This window comes from Microcaecilia unicolor, chromosome 1, assembly GCF_901765095.1.
Source record: "Microcaecilia unicolor chromosome 1, aMicUni1.1, whole genome shotgun sequence".
Lineage (NCBI taxonomy): Eukaryota > Metazoa > Chordata > Amphibia > Gymnophiona > Siphonopidae > Microcaecilia > Microcaecilia unicolor.
In genome coordinates, this window is record NC_044031.1 from 413,571,406 (window position 1) to 413,596,141 (window position 24,736).

At 46.9% G+C, this 24,736-nt stretch overlaps 1 protein-coding gene across 3 annotated transcripts in view; it reads left to right on the forward strand.

Annotated features, from left to right (window-relative positions):
* MBOAT1 (membrane bound O-acyltransferase domain containing 1) overlaps positions 1-24,736 on the forward strand; it is a 216,051-nt gene that overhangs the window by 38,594 nt on the left and 152,721 nt on the right. For all 3 annotated transcript variants that reach the window (XM_030211557.1, XM_030211566.1, XM_030211574.1), the window contains exon 2: positions 21,267-21,412. In XM_030211557.1, coding sequence (XP_030067417.1) covers positions 21,267-21,412 — 146 coding nt within the window. The remainder of the gene's footprint in view (positions 1-21,266; positions 21,413-24,736) is intronic.

Consider the following 24,736-nt stretch of genomic DNA (forward strand, 5'->3'; position numbering starts at 1 on the left):
ATGGACTTTTCTTTTAGGAAGCTATCGAAACCTTTTTTAAACCCTGCTAAGCTAACTGCTTTTACTACATTCTCTGGCAACGAGTGAGTGAAGAGATATTTTTTTCTGATTTGAGTGAAGAAATATTTTCTCTGATTCGTTTTAAATTTACTACTTTGTAGCTTCATTGCATGCCAGATCATGTGCTCCACTAATATGTGAACTAATTTTATATTTATAATCCTGATAGACCAGTCTAGTTAAGTGGGTTATGATCCTATGCGAGCAGATGGAGGCAAAGAAAACTGTCAACTCAGTGAAGTCATCGCTGTTGTAAGGGTTGGTGCAGCCCTGGAACTTGCCAATTTTTCTCTGGCTCCTGCAGGTTGTGCAGCACGACTGGCTCAGTGGAATGATTGAAGGAGGCCTAACTCCCTGTTGCACAGTGTATGGGCCATATTCTCCTGGTAGAATCCATTGACCTGAGGTGGTTTGCATGGATTTGACCAGGGCCTTTCCCTTGCTGGAACTGAGTGGGCTGTTGCTTCTTGAGCCCCAGTTCCCTACCCACGACTTGTGGCTTGGTGTGGCTGGGCTAGCTAGGATTCTGAAGGACCTAGTTGGTTGGCAATAAAAGGGGTCTTTTTTTCTTGCTTCTTAGTTCTGAGGCTGGAAGGCAATGAGCCATAACTTTAGCCTGGTAGGGTTGAATAGTGCCCTATGGGTTTTTTCTGACTAATTTCTCCTGTCTCTCCCTCTCTGCTTGCCCTCTCCAAGCTCTCCCCTCCCCCCAAGACTTATTCTTCTTCATTAACCCTCCCCCCAAAAAAGAAAAACATTGAGGGTGCAGGAATTCTCACTGGGGTTCCCTTGACTGGTTGCACTGTCACTGGGAGTAGTTGCCTTTGGGTCTCCAGGACTTTGGAGGAACGAGATCTGTTTGGGCTCTCAGTAAAGGTACTGTAACTCGTTACAGGAGGATGTGGTAAAAGAAGTTAGCATATCTGTGTTTAGAAAAGGTTTGGACAAGTTCCTGGATTAAAAGTCCATAGTTTATCGATATTGACATGGGGGAAGCCACTGCTTGCCCTTGGATTAGTAACATGGAATGTTGCTAGTAATTGGGTTTCTGCCAGGTACATATGACCTGCATTGGTCATTGTTGGAAGCAGAATACTGGACTAGATGGACCATTGGTCTGACCCAGTATGGGTGTTCTTATGGCTTCAGTGAGTCAGCCCGCCGACAGGCGCTGTTTTATATGCAGTTTGAGTGGGCCCGCTGGAAAACTGCCTGCACTGGAGTTGATAACCAGAGGATGCAGCTAAATTCAGATGCAGGTCCACTGAGGATTGAGAGGGCGCCAGATCCTCCCAATGATGGGGCCCTGGTCCATCTCCTGCTGGTCATCGGGGGCAGGCTGTCCCTCTTCCTTGCAGAGTGGACCAGGGTAACATCCGACAAATGGATCTTGGAAGTCATCCGAGACGGGTACAAATTGGAATTTGCTCAGCCTCTAGTGGACTCCTTTCTGGAGTCTCCTTGCAGATGCCCCACCAAAGTGCAGGTGGTTCGGCAAACCCTGCTCAACTTGCAGCGCCTGGGGGCAGTCCAGTTGGTGCCCCCCTGTAGAAAAAGGTTGCAGTCGCTACTCCATTTATTTTGTGGTTCCAAAGAAGGGTGGTTCTTGGAGGCCGGTCCTGGATCTCAAATACGTCAACAGATCTTTGCGGGTATGACATTTCTGCATGGAAAAACCCTGTGCTTGGTTATCGGAGTGGTACAACCAGGGGAGTTCTTGACATCCCTCGATCTCAAAGAGGCTTATTTGCACATCCTGATTTGGCCTCCCCACTGGTTTCCTTCAGTTGGCAGTTCTCGGTTGTCATTTTCAGTTCAAGGCTATGCCCTTTGACCTCGCTAGAGCGCCTCAAACCTTTTCCAAGGTCTTAGTGGTGGTGGCGGCGGCGGCCTTCCTCAGAAAAGAAGGAATTCAGGTTCATCCCTACCTGGACAGCTGGCTCGTAAGGGCGTTTTCTTACGAGGAGAGTTGGCGTTTGACCAACAGAGTGAAAGGTTTGCTGCAGGCTCTTGGTTGGGTGATCAACTTCCCAATAGTGCAACCTGCAGGTCCTCCCAGACCCTGGAGTACATAGGGGTGTGCTTCGACACCAGGAGGGGGACAGTTTCTTTTCCTCCTGCTTGGGCACAGCGGTTACAGGATCAGTTGCAAGGTCTGTTCTGAACTCCGGCCCCATGTGCGTGGGATATATGGCAAGTGCTGGGATCAATGGCATCCACCGTGGAGGTGGTAACTTGGGGCCAGGTGTCACATGTGCCCGCTGCAGTGGCACCTGCTCAGTCGGTGTCCTCTCTCGAAGGATTATGCGATCCAGGTGCCGTGGTTGTCCCCGTCTCCAAGCAGAATGCATGCACTGGTGGTTGATCCAGGGGAATCTTTTAAGGGGTGTTCCCCTGGCACCTCCGGAGTGGAGGATTGTGACTACGAATGTGTTGCTTTCCGGCTGGGAAGCTCTCTGCTCTCTCCTCAGCAGACGGCCCAGGGTACCTTGGTCCCAACCGGAGGAGAGACTTGGTCCATCAACCGGCTGGAATTTCGGGAGCGATTCGCCTGGCCTTCCAGAGTTTCTGGCCCTTGTATGCAGCTTCCCAGTTCAAGTTCCTCTCGGACAGTGCGACCGCGGTTGCGTATGTGAACAGGCAGGGGGGCACCAGGCGGCCCTGCTCTGCCGGTGGGAAGAGGCCCATCTCTCCCTCTTGACAGCGGCACACATAGCGGGGTCGCAGAATGTTCAAGTGGACTTTCTCAGTCACCACAAGCTGGATCCGGGGGAATGGGATCTCTCTCTTCTAGCCTTCAGTCAGATAACAGCTTGTTGAGGGCTCCCAGTGATGGATTTAATGGCTTCCAAGCACAATGCCAAAGTGCCTTGCTTTTTCAGCAGGGGTCGGGAGCTGGGCTCAGGGGGAATTGATGCCCTCCTTCAGCCTTGGCCCCAGAACCTTCTCTATGCCTTTTCCCCTTTGCCCATGGTGGGCAGGTTGCTAACTCACATCGCCAGTCCCCGGTCAAGTGATTCTGGTGGCCCCGGATTGGCCAAGATGACCTTGGTGTAAGGATCTGATCCGGCTCTGTTCGTTCGGCATCGAGGTCAGAGGCGTCGGCATCGATGTCTAGCATCGCACCAGCATTGGGAGCGTCAGTAAGCATGGCTGCTTCTAGATCCTTAGAGGACAGGGAGCAGTGAAGCATCGAGTGGGTCTCTACCTGTTTCGAGGCCTCCTGCAGTGCAGCCCCCCCCCCCCCCCCCCCCCCCCCCCCCCCCCCCCCCCCCCCCCCGGAAAGGCCCATTGTCTGATCCAACTCTGCTCCTGCTGTGAGATTTTGGCCTCTGCTTGTTGCAGGCAGAAGCTATGCTGTCTTTAATATTGGCTACTGAGGCCTGAAGTTTCCACCCCTGGAATGCCCACAAATTAGCCTGTTCTGTCTCAGGTGCTAACTACAGATATTCAGTGGCAGTACTGGTTAAGTTTCCTGAATATTTCTGGTTAGCCATAGACAAGCAATTTAAACAGCCCACAGAGGCTCTTGACCATTTAATAACTTTGAATATTGGGCGGATTATTTATTAATATGGAATGCAAGTAAACAATCATTTTTAACTATGTAAAAACAATAAACCATCTACAGAGCCAGAGCTCAGTTCCGCTCTTCGTTTCTCGCTTGTTCATTCTGCGACTGAAGAAGAACACTGTGATGATGTGCAGGTGATAGGAGTTCCGAGCAGTGAACAGGCAACACGTGTCAGCTTTGGCCACGCATGGGACCCCTGTTGCCAGTAGGTAGTAAGAGATTAGCAGAATTCCTTGCCCATGCTGGATATGTATGTATCCACTTAGTCACTGAAGCAGTTTTCCTGGCTTTTGACTGAGTCTCCAAAGAAACCCCACTTGATTCTTCTCATTTTGGATGTTTTGTTGGCAGTTGACTGCATCTTGCTTTCAGTGTGCACAGTCTGTTTATGACACTGTTCCGCCCTTTGACTGTCATCAGATCTAAATGACTCTTCAGCCTTGGATCAAGCAGTGTTGCTGCCAAGTTTGTCTCTAACTGTAAAATAGTGATCCAGATTATCTGCAAGATGATTCTTTAAGGATGCTATCACATGGTTGACTGAGCTTGCAATTGTTAATTCCATTCCATTTCAACTGATATTTTGTTGGGATCACAAGACGTAGTGAAGGCTTAGTATCTTTTGACAATTCTTTTGTAGCTTTGTCAAATGATTGCAACACCATAACAACTTCTGCCTGCAAGGAGTCATCCAGTTGTGCACGATTTGGTCAGGAACTGCTTGCACCTGATTCATTGGTAATTGCATGCAGCTCCTCCTTATTATTACACTGCTTGAGGGTTTCTTCAGTGAATGGTTGACTTTTGTTTGCTTAGTGAGTGTAACCACATCTTTCACAATGGTATAAGCACGCTTACCTCATTAGGGAGGTCATCTGGATCAGTTTGTTTTTAATTGCTGGAGCTCTTCAGAGAGTATGAGATTGAGATTATGACCTGTGCAACCTATCCAGATCTCATCTCAAAATGCTGCTTTCATATTAGTTGCAGTGTCAGTCATATGGATGAGACCACTTCAGTGGAGATTATACTCTGCCAAAATGCTCAAAACAAATTTATGATATTCTTACCAGTTTATCAGTGGTCTCCCTTGTTGCCAAAATTGCTGACCACAAGCACCGATTTTCATCAAGGTGAGCACCTCTTTTGTGTGTGTGTGTGCGTTTTTTTTAAAGCTGAGGTGGTGTCAAGTTTCTAAGTCGAGGTGTGTACGGGGACATATGGTCCCCATCCCCATTCACTTCTAATCCATCCTCTTCTGTCCCCATTCATTTTTGATTGATCCATCCCCATGGCTTCCTGCAGATTTCCTGTTGTCCCCATCCTCATGCACACCTTCTTCTTTACCTCCACTCCCCCATGTGTGGTCTAGCATTTGTTTCCCTCCACCCCACCCCCCAGGCTTTGTATACTTTAAAGCATCAGCTTGTCTTCATGTTTTCTGGAGATGATGGTCAGTAGCATTCAGCATATGCTGCCTGCAGCCTGCTCTGGAGCTTTTCCTCTGAGCCATTCCACCCCTTTTAGAAACTGTAAATTGTGGCACAGGGGGTGTGATGTGTCAGAGGAAAAGTTCCAGAACAGGCCACAGGCAGCATATGTTGGTTGCTGCATCGACTGGCAAACTTTGCTTCAGCAAAGACAATACTAGAGAGAAATCTTAAGGTGGATATGAATGTGTGTGTGGGGGGTGGGGGGGAGGGTGGATTGAGAGAGAAGTGAAGATAACGAACTGCACTGGTGGAGGGAGGGGAGGAGAGCATGAGACACTGACCTTTGGGTGGAATGAAATAGTAGCAGTGGTTAGGGGGCACCAGCTAACAGAAATCCAGGGGGCACAAATGCTCCCTTCCCTCCCCCACCCATGTCGAGGTTTTGCTTTCTCAAAGTCTAACTAAAAATGGCTGTAGGGAAACTAGGATCGGCTCTACCACCTGGCAATCTAGACGTCTGTTTATGGTGACACAGTTTTGGGAGGGAGGTAGCACCACTGCAGCAGTCAGCTTGTCCAAAGAAGGTTTATTTTAGCTGGTGCGGAGGTCTTGAGCCTCTGTTCATGCCCAAGGCCTGCTGTGTCCCACCCCCTCCAGGCATACTGTTTCACAAGGGGGCAGAACCGGGCAAGCCTTGAGCATGCATGAATGCTCAAGGCCCTGCTGAATCAGTGCCACCCTGGAAGGAGTGGGAAAGGGAAGGGGAGAGAAACTACTGATCATCTCATGGAGTGAGGGGTGGGCAAAGGTGAGATGTTGAACATCTTGGGGATGGGAGGGAAGGAGAGATGCTGGATGTCCTTGTTGGGGGGGAGGAAGGAAAGAAGAGACTTGCTGGACATCTTGGCGGGGGGGGGGGGGGGGGATAGAGGGGAAGTGGGCCTGTTTGTAGGTTTGCCCAAGGTGCCAAATATACTCGCTGGCCCTGAGGGAAGCAGGAATGCATGGTGCTCTCTTGAAAGTTGAAAAAAAATGGCTACAAAGATTTTTGGGGTCACTGGCTAATATGGAAGCTGGAAACTATTATTGCAGTAAACACCCAAAGGGTTGCTGTAGCAAGATGTACAGCGCTTGCGTATGTCTAGTAGCGCTATAGAAATGATGAGTAGTAGTAAGATGGCATACTACTTTCGCTTGGGACACATTCTTTTAAAAAAGATTCAGGTGAACACTACACATTTTAGGTAAGCAAACAGGACTGACTGTTTAGATACCAGCTGCATGGCATTCTGGCTAATATAGTGTATTGAACATCATCCCTCTGTCCTTTTTTAAATTTCATGGCTATGGGTTACACAGATGGCATTTTAATTTTCTGAAGCCCACAGTTAAATATGTACAGTTCATACTCACTCTGGAGATGGGTTTGCCAGGCTGGGAATAATGATGGAGCTACTCAGTCTGCAGTGGGTTGGAAAGAGAGAGAGAGAGAGAAAAAAAACCCCGCTCAGATTATTCGTCCAAAAAAGGTTAGAATAAATGTGAAAAAAAAAATATAATGATCCTTTGACTGCAATAAAAGCAAAGGAAGGAAATGAAATAACTTTAATAGTGGAACATTACAAAGCATGAGATTGTGGACACTATTTTAACCCTCAGAAACAACTTTCACTTCATGGTCTCCTGAATCTTTTTGAAATCTTTGTTTCTGACAACACACATCTTCATGTCTGGTTATTTCTGTGGGCAGGAACCGGTTGTATAGGAGTTTTTTCTGAAGGACATTGATAAATTTAAATAAAGTATGATACCTGTCCAAATACATCTTTCAGGCAACTGACATATAAAACTTAAAATACATAAAAACTACCCAGAGCAGACAAATTGAAATAATAGTAAAGATACTAAATCTTAATCTCTCTCTGCTTTCTGGGACTCCAAAGTGACATTGTGAACAATGCATTGCTGTGACTGATTTCTTGCTGTATGCTAGTACCAGAGGTATTCATGATGTAAGGGGATATCTTCAGCTGATTTTACTTTTATAACTTTTTTACTGTTATAACTTTTCCTCTGACCAGGCACACAATAACCTCTGACCCAGAGGATTAGAATTTATACAGGCACATCTTAATACAGTGATCAGCAGGCATCGCAGTGCTTCAACTAGGTCATGGGCTACATACTGCGCCACATCTTTATTTTATTGTGTGTGTTTTTTTTCTGATCTCTCTCGTGTGGAAATACTGGGCTATTCTCAAGTCTGCATGGTCACTTGATAGGAAAAAAAAAAGAAATTTAGAAAACCCGGAGCTGACTGGCTCTCCATGTGTTCCTTCTGATTTGGAGTTAGTTGCTAGCTCTGTGTCAGTTCTGTAGCTGCACTAAGCTTTGCTTACCTCTTGGAGCTGTTAAAATGAAATTTATCTGTCAGTTCTATCTAGCTTTGATTTTGCTTTGCTGCTTTGAAGCCGTGAGCATTGTAAAATACCACCCCCTGGCAACATAACCAGATTTTATGGAATGCACATGATAGAGGAAAAGAGTTGCTGGATCATTTTAACTACTGAAGTTGACTTGAGAAATGGGTGGCTACAGAGGGTGTGTAGGTATTTTTTTTGTGTGTGTTCATTCGGGTAAGAGCTATCTGCTTTCTCTTTCCTCCCTTTTCTCAGTATGAGAATATTTTAAACAGTTGCTAGTTTCCTTCCTGTTTTGCAGCCTAGAGAGCCTTCAGCATCTGATTTCACTCAGCATTATTAAATTCCTTTATTGTATTAGCTTTGGTTGCCATCTCTTTGTATGTAGCAATGTCATTTATGCTATGTGGAAGACACTGACTATTGTGCTTTACTTTTTTTTTTTTTTAATGTCCTCTTAATTTATTGTGAATTTCTTTCTTTTTTTTTTTATTTCTTTATTATTTCAAAATAAACATTTACATAATATAAATGCAGGAAAATCAAGAAAATATTAAAGGAAAAATATTTTGTCCTTTACATCAAGGAACAAATAAGAAATTATATTGTTACTTAGTCCACAATAATATGGTCAGGACACAAGGAAATTGTACATTGAAATTTAAGAGTAAACTCTTATTAAACTGTGAGGGCAGAGACCATTCCCCTCTTGCGGTTTCAGCTCCCTACTGGGGTGACCGGGCCTCTTTCACCTCCACTCTCTTTAGCAACTATAAATTGACGCAGTTTATCTGGTTCAAAGAATACATAATATACAGCATTCAAGAAAATTATACATCTACAAGCGAATTTCAATTTAAAGGTACCACCTAGGGAGAGAACCCGAGACCTAAGTCCTAGAAATTCTCTCCTCCTCCTCTGAGTATTTTTACTGAGGTCAGGAAAGATTTGTATTTTTGATCCGAAAAACTGGGTTGAGATATGTCTGAAGTAGAGTCTGAAAACATGGTTTCTATCAGTCTCGAATGCAAAGGTTGCAAGGAGAGTTGTGCGCTCCGTTATTATTTCTAAAGATGTTTCTAAAAGTTGTGATACATTCAATTCTGGAGCATCTGTTTGAGCTATGTTAGCTCCTGTAATGTAAAAAGCTTTTATAATTGGAGGCATAGCTTCTTTGGGAATACCAAGCACTTCAGTGAAGTACTTTTTTAACATTTCTATTGGTGATATTAAAGGAGTCTTTGGAAAATTTAGGAATCTCAGGTTGTTACGCCTGAGTTGATTATCGAAAAATTCAATTTTCCTTTGAGTTGAATCTTTATCTGTTACCATTTTAGCAACAACTGTCTGTAAACTCTTTATCTCATGCAAATTTGACTCCCATTTTCTTTCCTGCTCCTGAGCCTTCGATTCCATCGTTTGCTGAAATATTTTCAAATCTTTCACTTCAGAGTTAAAGGAATTCGTTAATTGTAGTAGAGATGAATTAATGGTCTGAATCACCTCCCAGAGGGCCTCCAAAGTAACTGCTGCAGGTCTAGTCCTCACGCCGAGCACACTGAGTGGGGTTTCCTGGCAGGGGGAGGGCGAGGAATCAGTACCTCCCGCCCTCTCTCCAGATGACGTTCCTCCCGGAGTCGAGAATCCAATAGGGCTGCCGCTAACCTCCAGAAGACCTGTCTGAGGTTCTCCCATTGTTCCCGTCTCACCGCTCGGTCTCGGCGGTGCAGCCTGAAGAGGCGGACTTAAAGATGCCGCCTCTAGGTTAAGATCCCCCTGTTGTCCTGGGGATCCAACCAAAGCTGGTGCCAGGGCTCCCGATGCACGGAGTCCAAAAGATTCCAGGGTCGGCTGCCGGGTTTCCGCCAGGGCTCGCGGTGGCTTTTGCTCCAACTTTCCCGTTTCTGTTCACCATAATATCAGGTGAGAGAAAGTACGCGCTACTGGAGCGAAGCCTGGAGCTTGAGAGCCGACGTGTAGCGCTCCCTCACACGGATGCCATCTTGACCTCTCTATTTACTGTGAATTTCTACAATGATATGATAAATAGATGTTGTAGCTACCATACACTTACATGAGCTGCAATTACTGTTCAGAAACACAGCTCTGTATTGAGACTCAGTTAACTTTCTTTTGGGGATTTTATTATATTTCTTTAAATCAACCTTGTATTCAGCATATATAAGCTAGCCAATGTAGCATGTAGTCCCAAACAGTCCCCACAAAAAACTCAGAGCTTGGCTGGAGCTAATATGCATTGTTCCTAAAGTAGAAATGGATATGTATGCTTTGTGCTGTAATGTACCTGTGGCTTCTTCTGGATGACTGTTTCGATATCCTACTGTAACCTTGGGGTGTGTTGTGTCCTACTAGGAGGTTGCTTAGTGTATGCCCAAATGCAATATTCCCTGGTCTATAAACAAGATGTCTATGTTAGGAGGGACCAGGGACTAGCATGCACCAGGAGACCGAATAAGCAGCTTATTTTGGACTTTTATGTTTAAATCTTTTTTTTTTTTTTTTATTGAAGAATAACAGAAACACAGATGAACAATACACTTGAGACCAAAGAACAGGTTCTGCTATCTTGTAAACAAATTTGTACTGTAGGCTTCCCATAAAAACTTGCCTTAGATAAGATCTGCACATAATTTCAGAGAGGATAGTAGGCCTACTTTACGGCCGGTGACTGATGCAACATAAGAAACCTCTACCCACCCCTCCTCCCATATTCCCAGGGCCGTGCCAACACGGTAAGCGAGGTAAGCATGGCAGGGGGGGCGCTTCCCTCTAGGGGGCGCTGCCGCACCATGCTCACCTAGCTCGCCCTCCCGCTCCCACTGTTCAACTGCTTGCCCTCTCCCCACCCCCAACATCCCTTTTCTTTTTTTTTCTTTTTAAATTTACCTCCGTGGCGGTTCCGGCAGCGCAGCGTCAGTGAAGGAGGCAGCGCTCCCGACGTCTCTAGCCTTCCCTTCGCTGTGTTCCGCCTTCTTCTGACGTCAACGTCAGAAGAAGGCGGAACACAGCGAAGGGAAGGCTAGAGACGTCGGGAGCGCTGCCTCCTTCACTGACGCTGCGCTGCCGGAACCGCCACGGAGGTAAATTTAAAAAGGAAAAAAAAAAGAAAAGGGTTGTTGGGGGGAGAGAAGAGGGTGGGCAGTTGAACAATGGGAGCGGGGAGGGCAGGGGAGAGACGAGAGCATGGATGCGAGGGGGGGTTATGGAAGGGAGAGAGGGGAATTGCTAGAAAAGGATGAATGGAGGGGGCAGGGGACAGAGGAGCATGGATGGGCATGGATTGGGAGGGCAGGGCTCAGGGAGAGAGGGGAATTGCTGGAAAAGGATGAATGGAGGGGACAGGGGACAGAGGAGCATGGATGGGCATGGATTGGGAGGGCAGGGCTCAGGGAGAGAGGGGAATTGCTGGAAAAGGATGAATGGAGGGGGCAGGGGACAGAGGGGCATGGATGGATATGGATTTCAGGGCAGGGCTCAGGGAAAGAGGGGAATTGCTGGAAAGGGATGAATGGAGGGGGCAGGGGACAGAGGAGCATGGATGGGCATGGATTGGGAGGGCAGGGCTCAGGGAGAGAGGGGAATTGCTGGAAAAGGATGAATGGAGGGGGCAGGGGACAGAGGAGCATGGATGGGCATGGATTGGGAGGGCAGGGCTCAGGGAGAGGGGGAATTGCTGGAAAAGGATGAATGGAGGGGGCAGGGGACAGAGGAGCATGGATGGGCATGGATTGGGAGGGCAGGGCTCAGTGAGAGAGGGGAATTGCTGGAAAAGGATGAATGGAGGGGCAGGGGACAGAGGAGCATGGATGGGCATGGATTGGGAGGGCAGGGCTCAGGGAGAGAGGGGAATTGCTGGAAAAGGATGAATGGAGGGGGCAGGGGACAGAGGGGTATGGATGGATATGGATTTCAGGGCAGGGCTCAGGGAGAGAGGGGAATTGCTGGAAAGGGATGAATGGAGGGGGCAGGGGACAGAGGAGCATGGATGGGCATGGATTGGGATGGCAGGGCTCAGGGAGAGAGGGGAATTGCTGGAAAAGGATGACTGGAGGGGGCAGGGGACAGAGGAGCATGGATGGGAGGGCAGGGCTCAGGGAGAGAGGAGAAATTGCTGGACATAGAGGGGAGGGAAGAAAGATGAAGGAGATGAAATGAGGGAAAAGGAAGAGAGGAGAAAAACTGCACATGGATGAAGAAAATAGGCAGAAGCTGAGGACCAGAAATGAAGAAGAAAGGAGGAAAGGAAAGAAATAAATGGAAAGGAAGCCCTGGAAACGGAGTTAAGAGGACAGATAGCAGCAGAATCAGATACTGGGCCAGCATGATCAGAAAAAGAAAGTCACCAGACAACAAAGGTAGAAAAAAAATCATTTTATTTTCATTTTAGTGTTTGGAATATGTCCACTTTGAGAATTTACATCTGCTATCTTATTTTGCAATGTATAGCAATTTGTTTCTAAGAATATTGCTGACAATTCCTGTCAGTGTGGCAAGTGGTGAGTGATCATTTTCCGGGTGTATCAGCGGCGGTCCCGTTCTTCTCTCTCCCGGAGCCGGTTTTGGCGGGAGACGCTGCTATTTTGAATTCTTCCATGCAGAATGTTTCTCAGCCTTTTTTGACTTCAGGCTCTCCTGCTGCTGTTCAGCCGTCAGTTGGTTCTTCTGGTGCTGGAGGTTTTCCTCCTGAATTTGTGGTACAGATGTACCAGGCCTTTCTACTGCATAAGGCTGCTTCTTTAGACTTGCCTGAGAAGAGGTCTCTTTTAGGGGCTTCTATGCCTAAGAAAAGGACTAGTTACCCTGAGGAGATGGAGCAGGGTTTTTCTGTTTTTCCTGGCCAGTAAATGTCTTCCATAGATGAAGAGGCATGGTTTTCTGAGGAACAGACTGAACAGGAGCTGGGGCAGGCAGCAGATGGAGAGGATTACCTTCCGGTGGGGGAGGATTCCTCGGTGTTAAGAATTTTTCATAAGGATGATCTTCAGGAACTTATTTCTCAGGTTTCTTCTACATTACATTTTGATGATCAGGATACTCAGGTATCCAAGCCCAGAAAGGTGGATTTGCTAGTCAAGGGTATTCACAGACCAGGTAAGTCTTTTCCTATGCATCAAGTCATTAGAGAGATTATTCAAGCTCAGTGAGATCTTCCTGATTCTGCCTTTCGTCTGGCTAGATCTATGATTAGGCTTTATCCGCTTCCTGATTCAGACAAGGACCTTTTACGCTCCCCGGTGGTAGATGTGGTAGTCTCCGCTGTTACTAAAAGAAACACTGTTCTGGTAGATGGTGGTACTGCTCTGCGAGATCCCCAGGACTGTCGTTTAGAATCTTTGCTAAAGAATTCTTTTGAAGTTTCTGCACTGGCAGTGCAGGTGGCAGTTTGTGGGTCCTTAATAGCGAGAGCTTGTTTTTGCTGGTCTGAGAGAGTTTTGGACTGTTCGGATGATTTTTCCAACATTGATAATGAAGTGGCTAAGTTGGAGATGCGGTCAGCCTTTTTGGCTGATGCTCTTTATGATTTACTTTGGGCATCTTCTAAGTCTATGGCTCTTTCGGTTGCGGCTCGTCACACGCTTTGGCTCCATGGCTGGTCGGCTGATGCGGCCTCTAAATCTAAGCTTAGTAAATTTCCTTTTAAAGGCTCTTTTCTTTTTGGAGAAGAATTGGATAAGCTGGTGAATAGCCTAGGTGAGGCTAAGGTTCCTAGATTGCCGGAAGGTCGTCCTAGAGGGTCTGGTCGTGGCTATTTCTCAGCTCGTGGTAGAGGTTATGATTTTCGTTGTTTTCGGCCAGGCAGAGTTTTTCAGGGACACCGTTCAAGATTTTTCCAAAGGACTCAGTCCTTTCGAGGAAGCCGTTGGGGAGGTTGAGAGGCAGGGAGTTCTCTTTCCTCCTCCTGCTCCTGCCCTCAACAATGAAGGTGTGCGGGCCCAGCCTCTAGTCCCAGTGGGCGCTCGATTGGCACAATTTCAAGAGAGGTGGGCCCAGATTACTTTGGATCAATGGGTATTAGACGGATACGCCTTAGAGTTCGCTTACCCTTTGTCAGATGCCTTTCTAGAATCTCCTTGTCGTTCCCGCATCAAAGCTGCAGCCGTCCAAGATACTCTCCGCAGACTTCTGCTCCTTCGAGCAATTTGTCCTGTCCCTTTGGCGGAAGAGGGTCAAGGCCGTTATTCCATTTCCTTTCTAGTTCCCAAGAAGGAGGATTCCTTTCGTCCGATTTTGGATCTCAAGGCAGTCAATGGAGCCCTCAAGGTGCCTTCTTTTCGGATGGAGACTTTGCGGTCCGTCATTGTTGTGGTAAGACCCGGAGAGTTTTTGACTTCTCTGGATCTTAAAGAAGCCTACTTCCACATTGCTATTCATCCTGCACATCAGCGTTTCCTGCGTTTTGCTTTGCTAGGTCAGCATTTTCAGTTTCGGGCCCTACCTTTTGGTCTTGCAACTGCTCCTTGTATGTTTACCAAGGTCATGGTCGTTGTACTGGCGGCTCTCAGAATGGAAGGTATTTTGGTGCATCCTTACTTAGACAATTGGTTGATCCGGGCAAAGTCTTACACCGAGAGTGTTCAGGTAACAGCTCGGGTGGTAGAATTCTTGCAGTCCCTAGGTTGGGTAGTCAATGCTCAGAAGAGCCGTCTTCAGCCTTCTCAGTCAATAGAATATCTGGGAGTCCGGTTCGACACGCAGCAGGGTCATGTGTTTCTTCCGCAGGCCAGGGCTCTCAAGTTGCAGGCTCAGATTTGTCTCTTCTTGCAGAATCCGAGACCGTCTGTGAGACACTATCTGCAGATCTTAGGCTCCATGGTGGCGGCGATCGAGGCGGTGCCTTGGGCCAGGGCGCACATGCGGCCTTTTCAGAGGTCACTTCTGTTGAGATGGTCGTCCCAAAAGGATTCCCTTCATCAGACATTGCCATTTTTGCTCCATGTGAAGATCAGTCTACGTTGGTGGCTCCGGGAGGCCAATTTGACCAAAGGAATGCCTCTAGATCAGCCCAGTTGGACTGAGGGGACAACAGATGCCAGCCTCAGCGGCTGGGGAGCTCACTGTCAGGGGCAGTTTGCTCAGGGTCTTTGGTCTCAGCAGGAGACTTTGTTTTCAATCAATCTGTTAGAGACTAGAGCAGTTCGTCTGGCGCTCCAGTGTTTTCTTCATCTCCTGGAAGGTCGGGCAGTGCGAGTAATGTCAGACAATGTCACAGCAGTAGCATATATCAATCGACAAGGAGTCTGCCGTTGGAGCGAGAGGCGTCATTGCTGATTCAGTGGGTGCAGGTTCATCTGGTGGCTCTGTCAGCGGCTCACGTAGCAGGGGTCCTAAATGTTCAAGCAGATTTTCTAAGTCGGCACATGCTCGATCCGGGCGAGTGGTCGCTAAGCGAAGTGGTGTTTCAGCTGCTGGTCGATCGTTGGGGGTCGCCCAAAATGGATCTATTTGCCTCCGCAAGCAATACAAAACGTCCTCTGTTCTTCAGTCGTCGCAAGGATCCCAAAGCGCAGGGAGTGGACGCTCTTCTTCAATCGTGGCCAGTCGGTCTAGTGTATGCTTTTCCTCCATGGCCTCTGATAGGGTGTCTTCTTCAGAAGGTCGAGACAAACAGGTGACGTCTGATTTTGTTGGCACCAGATTGGCCTCGAAGGCTGTGGTACGCTGACCTTCGATGTCTTCTAGTGGATCTTCCCTTCAGACTTCCGGTCATGCAAGATCTTCTGTCGCAGGGTCCAGTCGTCCATCCGGATCGATTCTCTCTTATGGCCTGGCTCTTGAGAGGGCTAAGCTGATTAAGAAACGTTATTCCGCTCAAGTCATTGCTACTATGCTTCGCTCTCGTCGCCATTCTACCTCTTTGAATAATGTGCGCACTTGGAGGATATTTGAGGACTGGTGTAAGGAGTTTAGCCTATCTCCTTTTAGTACCTCGGTTTTGCAAATTTTGGATTTTTTGCAGCGGGGTTTTGACAAAGGGCTTGCTTTGGCTTCTCTGAAAGTGCAGATTGCGGCTTTGTCTTGTTTTCGTGATCGTATCCAAGGCAGGTCTCTAGCTAGTCATCCGGATGTGGTGCGTTTTTTGAGAGGAGCTAATCTTTTTCGTCCATGCAATGTTCTTTTCCTCGTTGGGTTCTGAATTTGGTGCTTAAAGTTCTTACTAAGCCTCCTTTTGAGCCTTTGTCGTCCTGTTCTCTGAAGGACTTGACTCTGAAGACAGTATTTTTGGTAGCCATTGCTTCGGCTAGACGAGTTTCGGAGTTGCAGGCGTTGTCGTGTAGACCGCCGTTCTTGGAGTTCTTTTCCGATCGTGTAGTGTTGCGGCCAGTTCCTTCCTTTATCCCCAAGGTAGTAACTCGGTTTCATGTTTCTCAGCTGGTGGTATTGCCTGTGTTAGGTTCTTTTTCCGGTTCAGAAGAGCAGCGGCTTTTGAAGTGTTTGGATGTCAAACGGGTGTTGAAGCTCTATATTAAGTCTACAGATGACTTCTGGCGTTCTGATCGGCTGTTTGTTTTGATTAGCGGTGCGCGTAAGGGGTTCATGGCCTCTAAGCCCACTATTTCTCGATGACTTAAAGAGATTATTGCTTCAGCTTATCTTCTATTGGGAAAACCTGTTCCAGAGCATGTTAAGGCTCACTCGACAAGAGGTCAGGCAGCCTCTTGGGCAGAGCGTTGTCTGGTGCCTCCAGAAGACATTTGCAGGGTGGCAACTTGGTTGTTTTTGCATTCTTTTTCTAAGCACTATCGTTTAGACGTTCTCAGTCGTAGTCAGGTTGCTTTTGGAGCGCGTGTTTTGTCGGCGGGGATGTTAGGGTCCCTCCCATAATTTCACTGCTTTGTTACTTCCCATCAGTCACATTCTGGGCTGGTTCGGAGGGACGCTAAGGAAGGGTAAATTAGGCCTTACCTGCTAATTTGCTTTCCTTTAGTCCCTCCGGACCGGCCCAGATCCCTCCCTTCAGATATCTGTGTGTTTGGATGTTAAGAGTTCTTTTTTAGGAGCTGTGTTGCTAGTTTAGTTCAATATTAATTAAAAAAAGAATTATATGTAACAGAAATGCTTCTGGTTTACTGAAATGTCCTGTTGAAGGACCATGATATGTTAGTAGGCACTTACCCTTTGTTGGCAAAGTGCCGGTGGCTGCTCAGGTTTTTGGATGCACAGGTTATGTATGTCTTCTTTGATTTTATTGTTGCTTTGGTACTTTATTACTGGATCTTTCTCTAGCTGGCAAGGGCTCTTATTGGCTCGCTAGAGTCACAGTTTTTTTCTCAGTCTACACCTGCTGGAAGGCGTGCACAACCCATCAGTCACATTCTGGGCCGGTCCGGAGGGACTAAAGGAAAGCAAATTAGCAGGTAGGGCCTAATTTACCCACATGTGACTCAATGTAGCTCGGCCTCTGCCACACTTAGCACAGAGGGCTGTATTCCAGAGAGCTGTTCTGTAAGCTTGAGCTGGTTCAACCTATAAACATAAAATGAATTTGTGTTGTAATTCCCACAGCTACACATCTTGCACCCAGGACTGCGCTGACAACAGACAGTCTTTAAACTGAGTCACTGGTATCTCTACCTCAAGATCCTGGGACCAACGGGAGGCATAGAAAGCAAAGTTAAGGTCCTTTGTGTTATCTCAGAGAAACTTATGATGAAACTTCAGGGCACATGAGATTGTGAACCCAAAGTTAGGGCCTCTTGCAGAGTTACTTGTACCTCCTCACTGAGGTTTTCCCAGCCTAAACTCTGCACATAGTGACATAACTGAGTGTAAGCAAAGAGATCTGTTTTTGGAAAGCCATGTGCCACTCATAATTCCTGAAAGGAAAGAATCTTCCATTCCTCTGTCAGCACATGATACAAATAAACAAGGCCCTGAGAGCGCCAGTGTGTAAACACCCGAGAATCACTGCCAGGTGGAAAGTCTGGGTTGTGATGCAGGGAGAGATACGGCGTACTTGCTGCTGAAAAGTGATGATGCCTGCAAAGCCACTTCCATGTGGCCCAGGCAGTACGAAGAAAGAGACTAGTCCTCAGAGCTTTAGGGTTATGCTTTGGGATTGTGTAGATCTGCCAGCTAAAATAAACTGGTCCCAAGCACTTGAGTTCTAAGGGAGTTGCTGAGTAGTCACTGGTCCCTCTGTACCAGTCGTTGATATGACGCATGGCACACGCTATGGACAGGTACTGCACACTCAGTAAGCCCAGACCTCCATGCACCCTAGGTTTCTGAAGGTCAGAGACTAATACTTTGGGCTGCCTACCCTGCCACAGAAAATACTTTACCGTTCTATGAAGTGCCCTCTTGTCCTGAGTTTTTAAAAACGGGGGCAGCATCTGAAAGAGAGAGAGATCCAGCGCGGGGCGAGCATCATGTTGAATACGTTTATCCGACCAAAGGTAAGGGGTAGGCTGTCCAGAGTTGTAGAAGTCAAACTGTGTAATTCAGAAGCGGGGTAACATTACAGGAATACAACTGTGTTAAATCATTAGGAATCCTTACTCCCAAATATTTGATAGGACCATCTGCTCAGGTCAGGGGAAAATCTCTCTCCCATGCACTCCCTTTGTCAAACACTACTGGAAGTGCCTGTGACTTCCGCATATTTAGTCTAAAACCCGACAGTAGTCCGTAATAATGGATGATCTGCAGGAGGGGACCCCAAGGATCTCTACGGAGCTGTCAAAGTTAGTAGCAGATCATATGAATAAGCTAATAGTTTAAGTGAAGTCTTCTCGAAGGAAAGACCAGACACCTCATTGGAGCCATGCAGCGCACACAGCAGGGGTTCTAGGGATAGGATGAACAGTAATGGAGACAGTGGGCATCCCTGATGTGTTCCTTTCTCCACTGAAAAATATGGTGAGCCTACCCCATTAACCAGTACTGAGGCCTGCATGCCCGAGTACAAGGCATTTACGGCTCTCAGAAACCAGCCCTGAAGTCCCATGAACTGAACAGTAGCAAATAAAAAGGGCCAATGCGCCTGAACAAAAGCCCATTCTAAACTGGTCACTACCAGGGGTTCTTGCAATTTAGTGCTTTGAGACATAGTGATCAGCAATTTCCTCACATTGAGCACAGTGTGGCGGCTCCGCACAAAGCCACCTGATCTTCTGCTATTAAGGAGGGCAGAGCCACCGCCAATCTATCTGCCAAGATTCTTGAAAGGATTTTAACATCTACATTGATCAAAGAGATGGTACAGTAGGCCTCAGATAAGGTGGAAGAGTGATAAGCGCTGTGTTCATGTGAGGAGGGAAGGACCCTGATGCCACCACAGAGTCAAAGTAATCTAGCAGGGGCCCCACTAGTTGTACTTGTAAAAGCTTAAAGAACTCCCCTGTATATCCATCAGGGCCTGGAGCAGAGTGTAATTTAAGATTGCGGATTTCACCTTGTAGCTCTTTCACCGTCACAGGCTTGCTCAGGTGAGCTATCTTCTCAGCTGACAGTGTTGGCATTCCCGACTCCTGCAAATAATCCTGAATGTCAGACAGCGACACAGAAGGTGAAGGTTGGGCTCATTTTTGAAAGAGAAGGTCGTCCATCTTTCGACATAAATCGGAAGATGGACGTCCTTCTCCCAGGGACGTCCAAATTGATATAATCAAAACCTGATTTAGGACATCTCCAACTGCACTCCGTCACAAGGACGGCCAAAGTTCAAGGGGACGTGTCGGAGGCCTAGCGAAGGCGGGACTTGGGCGTGCCTAACACTTGGATATCCTTGACCCATGATTGAATAAAACAAGGGCGTCCATGACGAGCACTTGGACGTTTTCACCCGGACGTGTTTTTATTACGACTAAGGCACAAAAAGGTGCCCGAAATGACCAGATGACCACCGGAGAGAATTGGGAATGACCTCCTTTTACTCCCCCAGTGGTCACTAACCCCCTCCCATGCTAAAAAAACACGTTTAAAAATATGTTGTACCAGCCTCATATGTCATACTCGGGTCCATGACAGTGCATGCAGGTCCCTGGAGCAGTTTTAGTGGGTACTGCAGTGCACTTCAGACAGGCGGACCCAGGCCCATACCCCCTCTACCTGTTACATTTGTGGAGGAAACAGTGAGCCCTCCAAAATCCACCAGAAACCCACTGTACCCACATCTAGGTGCCCCCCTTCACCCGTAAGGGCTATGGTAGTGGTGTACAGTAGTGGGTTTTGGGGGCTCAGCACACAAGGTAAGGGAGCTATGTACCTGGGAGCAATTTATGAAGTCCACTGCAGTGCCCCCTAGGGTGCCCGGTTGGTGTTCTGGCATGTCAGGGGGACCGGTGCACTACAAATGCTGGCTCCTCCCACGCCCAAATGGCTTGCATTAGGACGTTTTTGACATGGATGTGTTTGGTTTTGAAAATCGTTGAAAGTCAGAAACGTCCATGTCTAGGGACATCCAAATTTAAGGATTTAGATGTCGGCCAGTTGATCAGTATCTAGTTTCAAAGACAGATCCTGCCTATGCAGAACTCATATTTTAGCTGCTTGCATGCATTTAGTACCTGGTTTCACTTATTTGAAATATTGGGGTGCTTTAGCTGTTTAGTAATTCATGAATAGTGTCAGTAGCGCAGCCAGATCTCAATTGTGTGGACCTATAGACAAATGGATGGGCACAATATCTTCTCTACAGCCCCACACCCACAGTTTCTACCCCCCCACCTCAATTCAACTTAAATGTTAAATACTGGAGCTGTTGATATCCCCAAGACCCACTAGCTGAAGATGACCTCAAAGCACCCAGAGCTCTCTCCAGTGCAGCTTGGCAGTCAGCTGCGCTTTCTTGAGCCCTTGACGCATGCTCAACTGACTGCCAAGGCTGAGCTAGAAGGAGTTCTGAGTGTCCTTCAAGGAGGTCTTTAGCTGTCAAAGCTTGGGAATCCTTGCCAGCTGCTGCTGGGTGGGTGTGAACCCAAAGTGGGTGGGTCTCTGCCCACCCAAGCCCACCTGTGGTTATACCACTGATACTTATTATGAGAACAGTATATGCATTGTGGATATCCTGAAAATCAGACTAGGTGGGGATTGGGGTAGAGGGTTTTGCAAAGGACTAGGTTGAGGTCCCCTAGATTAGGGAAATAAGCCAAAGAAAATACTTTCTTTCCAAATAGATTAAACCCACTGAAGATGTTCTTATCAACAGAAAAATCCACATTTTCTCTTGCATAAAAAGCTTTGAATTTAAAAGTTTGAATATCTCACTGTGAAAGAATAAACTGTCCTGGCCCCCTTCAAAAATGGAAGCAAGTGCATATCTGTTGCCCAGTTCTGTAGACTGTCCAGCAGCAGGATAGGAATGGAAATAATATTTGTAAAACTTGGGCACCATTCAGATTTTTAGGAGGCAGAAACAATCTTTCTCACCTTCTCACTCTTTTATTCTTTGTTGCTATCTTGCTTGATGTGTATGCTTGTTTTGTTTTTTTGGATTATTTTTGTCTTTTTAATATCTGTTTATGATCAGTTTTTTTTAAAGCTATAGAAGTGTTGTGCTTTTCTAAATCTTAGGCAGCAGTTGCCATATTTTATGCATCCATATGACCTGGGTTCTGGAAGTCTTCAGCCCTGGTAATTGGCCTTCCTAAAAATGTTCTGATGGACCAAGATACTAGATTTAATTTCCCCATGAGCACTACATATATTCTTAAATACATTTTGCACCTTAAATTCTATATAGAAAGAGTGCAATGAAGGTGCTATGGTATATGAATACTTTGTATTAGGAGCTAAATATTTATCTTGTTTTTCTAGGTCAATTTTGTTGCCTGCCAGTTGTTTGCACTGGTTGCCGCTGTTTGGTTTCGTATTTTCATGAGTCCCAGTAAAACCACTCCTGATGTTCGCCATGCATGTGTCACCCTTTTCGGCGTCTATTTTGTGGTCTTTTGTTTTGGATGGTAAGTATTGAGCTTAAACTCAAAACAGTAAAGATGTTAAATAGTCATTTTCTTCCCTTCAAATATAGTGTAGTAAAATATCTCAAACCATTCATAACATAGCTAGAATGTTTTTCTTTCTTCTATTATTTGTCTACCCATCTTCACCAGGATGAAATAATTTTCTTGCTGCACAAGGACTGGAAGAGAGAGACTTTTCTAACTGCAGACCCTTAAGTGCTGCTGTAGTGCTGTCTCTGCGCCATCCTTCCCTGGACCCAAATACAGCCCCTCTTGCATGCTTCTTTGCTCCAGCTGGCACTGAAGCACATGGAATCGGTAGATAGGTATCCTGAATCACAATGCATAGCAGTGTATGCAAGCCATGTGCCTGACAAAGTTGAAGATGCTTTGCTTTGTGTACCAACAGAAACATTCCAGAAGTGTGTTCTGTTGGTGGTGAGGAGGCAGATCATTCTTGAAACTGAAAATTGATATCTTTCCTTGCAGCGATTTAAAGTCACTTTGCTTGTCTTCTCTGGCAGTAACATTCTGATCAGTATTGCGACTAGGTATATGGGGATTTAAACACACAGTCCACTCTGTTTAGTGAAGCTGTAGCTTTAGTGCAGAGCTGAAGATACAGCTTTGTTTTCCTGTACCAGCTTTCTGTTTTGCGGCTCTTTAGTAACGAGCATTGACCAAGAACCAAACTGCTGACAAATCCTATAACCTGTTCTAGAACATGTGTGGAGCAAAGTTGTAACATTTTTAGAAGCAAGTAGATGAGTCTTTTAATTTTACTTGAGTATATTCTATACTGGAATTAAGCCACAGAAATGACTGCTGTGTGTGTTTTTACATGCTAAAAGTTGTTTCTCCGAGGACAAGCAGGCCAGTTCAGTCTCACATGTGGGTGACATCATCCACGGTGCCCGGTGTGGAATGATTTTCAGAATGCTATTTCTTTAAGAGGTAGTGGCAATGCTCCCACCGCTCATGCCGAAGTGCCTTCCTGCCCACCGCGAGAGCGCAGGACCATCAGTTTCTCTTTATCCGCAGTGAGGAGAGAACGTGTTGTTGCGATTCCTCACAGTGTCCGAGTGTGTTTTTGTGCCTTCCCTGCGGTTATTTTTTGCCCTGATTGGTTCTTTTTCCTCTTCGGGTTGGTTTACTCCTTTCCTTTTAAGGTTTTAGTTTGTTTTTTCCCAATTTTAAGTTTTCTTTGTTTTTCTCAGGCTCACAAGGCCCTCTTAGGCCTCATAGGCCAGAGCATCGTTTGGGATTTTTCCTCTTTATTTTTTTCAGTGATTTCCCCTTTCTATATCATCATAGAGTCGTTGGAATTGGCCACGCCTGTTTTCCCTTCCATGTCATCGAAGGTTCCCAGTGGCTTCAGGCACTGTGCTTGGTGGAATCGGACCATCTCTGGGACTGACACCCATTCCTGGTGTATCCAGTGTTTGGGGCCAGACCATAACTCTACTAACTGTGTTCTTTGTGTATGCAAAAAAGAACACACAAGTCCAGAGAGGCTCAGAAAGAGAAAATATTTGGAGCCAGGTCCGAATCGTTGACGTTGGCATTAACATCAGCGTTGGCGCTTGCACCAGCATTGGGTGCATCATTCTCCATGGCTGCTAGACCCATGTCCGACACTGGGAGTGGGCATGCAATGAGCAGGTCTTCACCTGCCTTGAGGCCAACCACTGTGCTGGGCCCCTGGGACTGGTCAGCATTGGACCCGACACTGAGGAGGTGTGAGGATTTTGTGAGGATTTGACATTGTTCTTGTTGGCACCAAGGGGTGTCGATGCTAGGCATCGGCTAAAGCCCAGGAAGCACGAGCATCAATCCCTCTTGACGGATAGGTCCAGGAGCACCTGGGTACTTTGGGATCCGGTACTCTAGAAGTGTAGGCACCGGGAGGAGCGCTCCCCTTCCATTGAGCAGATGGTGGCATGAGGGTCTCCTTGTAGCTGGGACCAGGTATCCAGGGCGACACTGGCAGTTCAGCAGACTGTCACTGACCCAACGCCCCAGCCTTTCCCGATATCAACCCTCGATGAGCAGATTTGGGCCATTCTCCAGTATCATTTGGTGGGAATTCTCCAGCAGACTGTATTGGCATCAGGGGTGCTTGTGCCAGCCATGCCTCTTTCTGCTGCCTCGCAGGGCCCTCAGCCAGCCATCCATGTGGGTACCCCTCAATGTCAATTTGAGGAAGCTTTGCTGGAGTCAAGGGTGGAGCCTGCATGTCAATGCTGTTCCAAGCAAGGACTTAGTTCCTCTTAACTGTATTGGTCTTAGCCCTCCCAATTGGAATTCTTAGCAGACACCGATATGGAACGCTAATGGGTGTCTGATGAAGATCTGTGGTACATCTCAGAGGAGGACACAACTCCCCACCCTACCATCAGACCCCTCCCCACCCTACAAGAGGGAGGGCGAAAGTCTACACTTGAGAGTCTCTCCTTTCCTGCTTTTGTGAAGGAGATGATGGCTGCTGTCACCATTCATTTGGAGACAGAGGACGAGCCCAGGGCTGAAATGTTTGAGATCCTGGACTGTGACTTTTCTATTAGAGAGGCTGTGATTATCCCTCTTTACAAGATCTTGTGTGATGTTCAGGTGAAGAACTGGGAGTCCAGCTGCAGTTGCCTCATCATTCCCTGGTGGTGGAATCCGCGCTCAAATGGACCAGAAGTTCCAGAGACTTTGCTTCTGCGCCCCCAGGCAGAGAACTCAAACTTTGGACTCCTTTGGACAGAAAATGTATCAGGTCTCGATGCTCATATCCAGTATACATACTAGATCTACATGAGCCTCTACTTGTGGAACTTGGTGCGCAGTATGACTGATTTGATGGATTCTCTCCCACTGGAGCTGGCCAAATCTCGCCAACTGACCAAGCAACAGAAGGTGTGTTGGAAATTCATGACCGGGGCATTTATGCCATGGGGATAATCTTTTTGTAGAGAAGATGGAGGAGGTAGGGAGCCTCATCAAAAATCACGCTTATAACATTGATACTCTCTCCTGGTGGACACCTTCTGCACCCTCCACATCTAGGAGGTTTTCAGGCAAATTGAAGAGGTTCCCTATTACTCACAGAGGTGTAGGTACACTCCTCTTCACCCTTCTCAGCAACCTCAGACCCCGTGCACTCATTCTTGTCAACAGCAAGCGCTTAAGGCCCAGCCAGCTGCCCAATCAAGGCAGGGAATACGTTTTTAAAAAAAAATTTGTTATTTTATTAAGAATCTCTAAAAACATACACATGTAAACCAGTTAGCAAAGATACAGAAATGAAACTCCCCAAATCCCAACCCTCCCACCTATCCC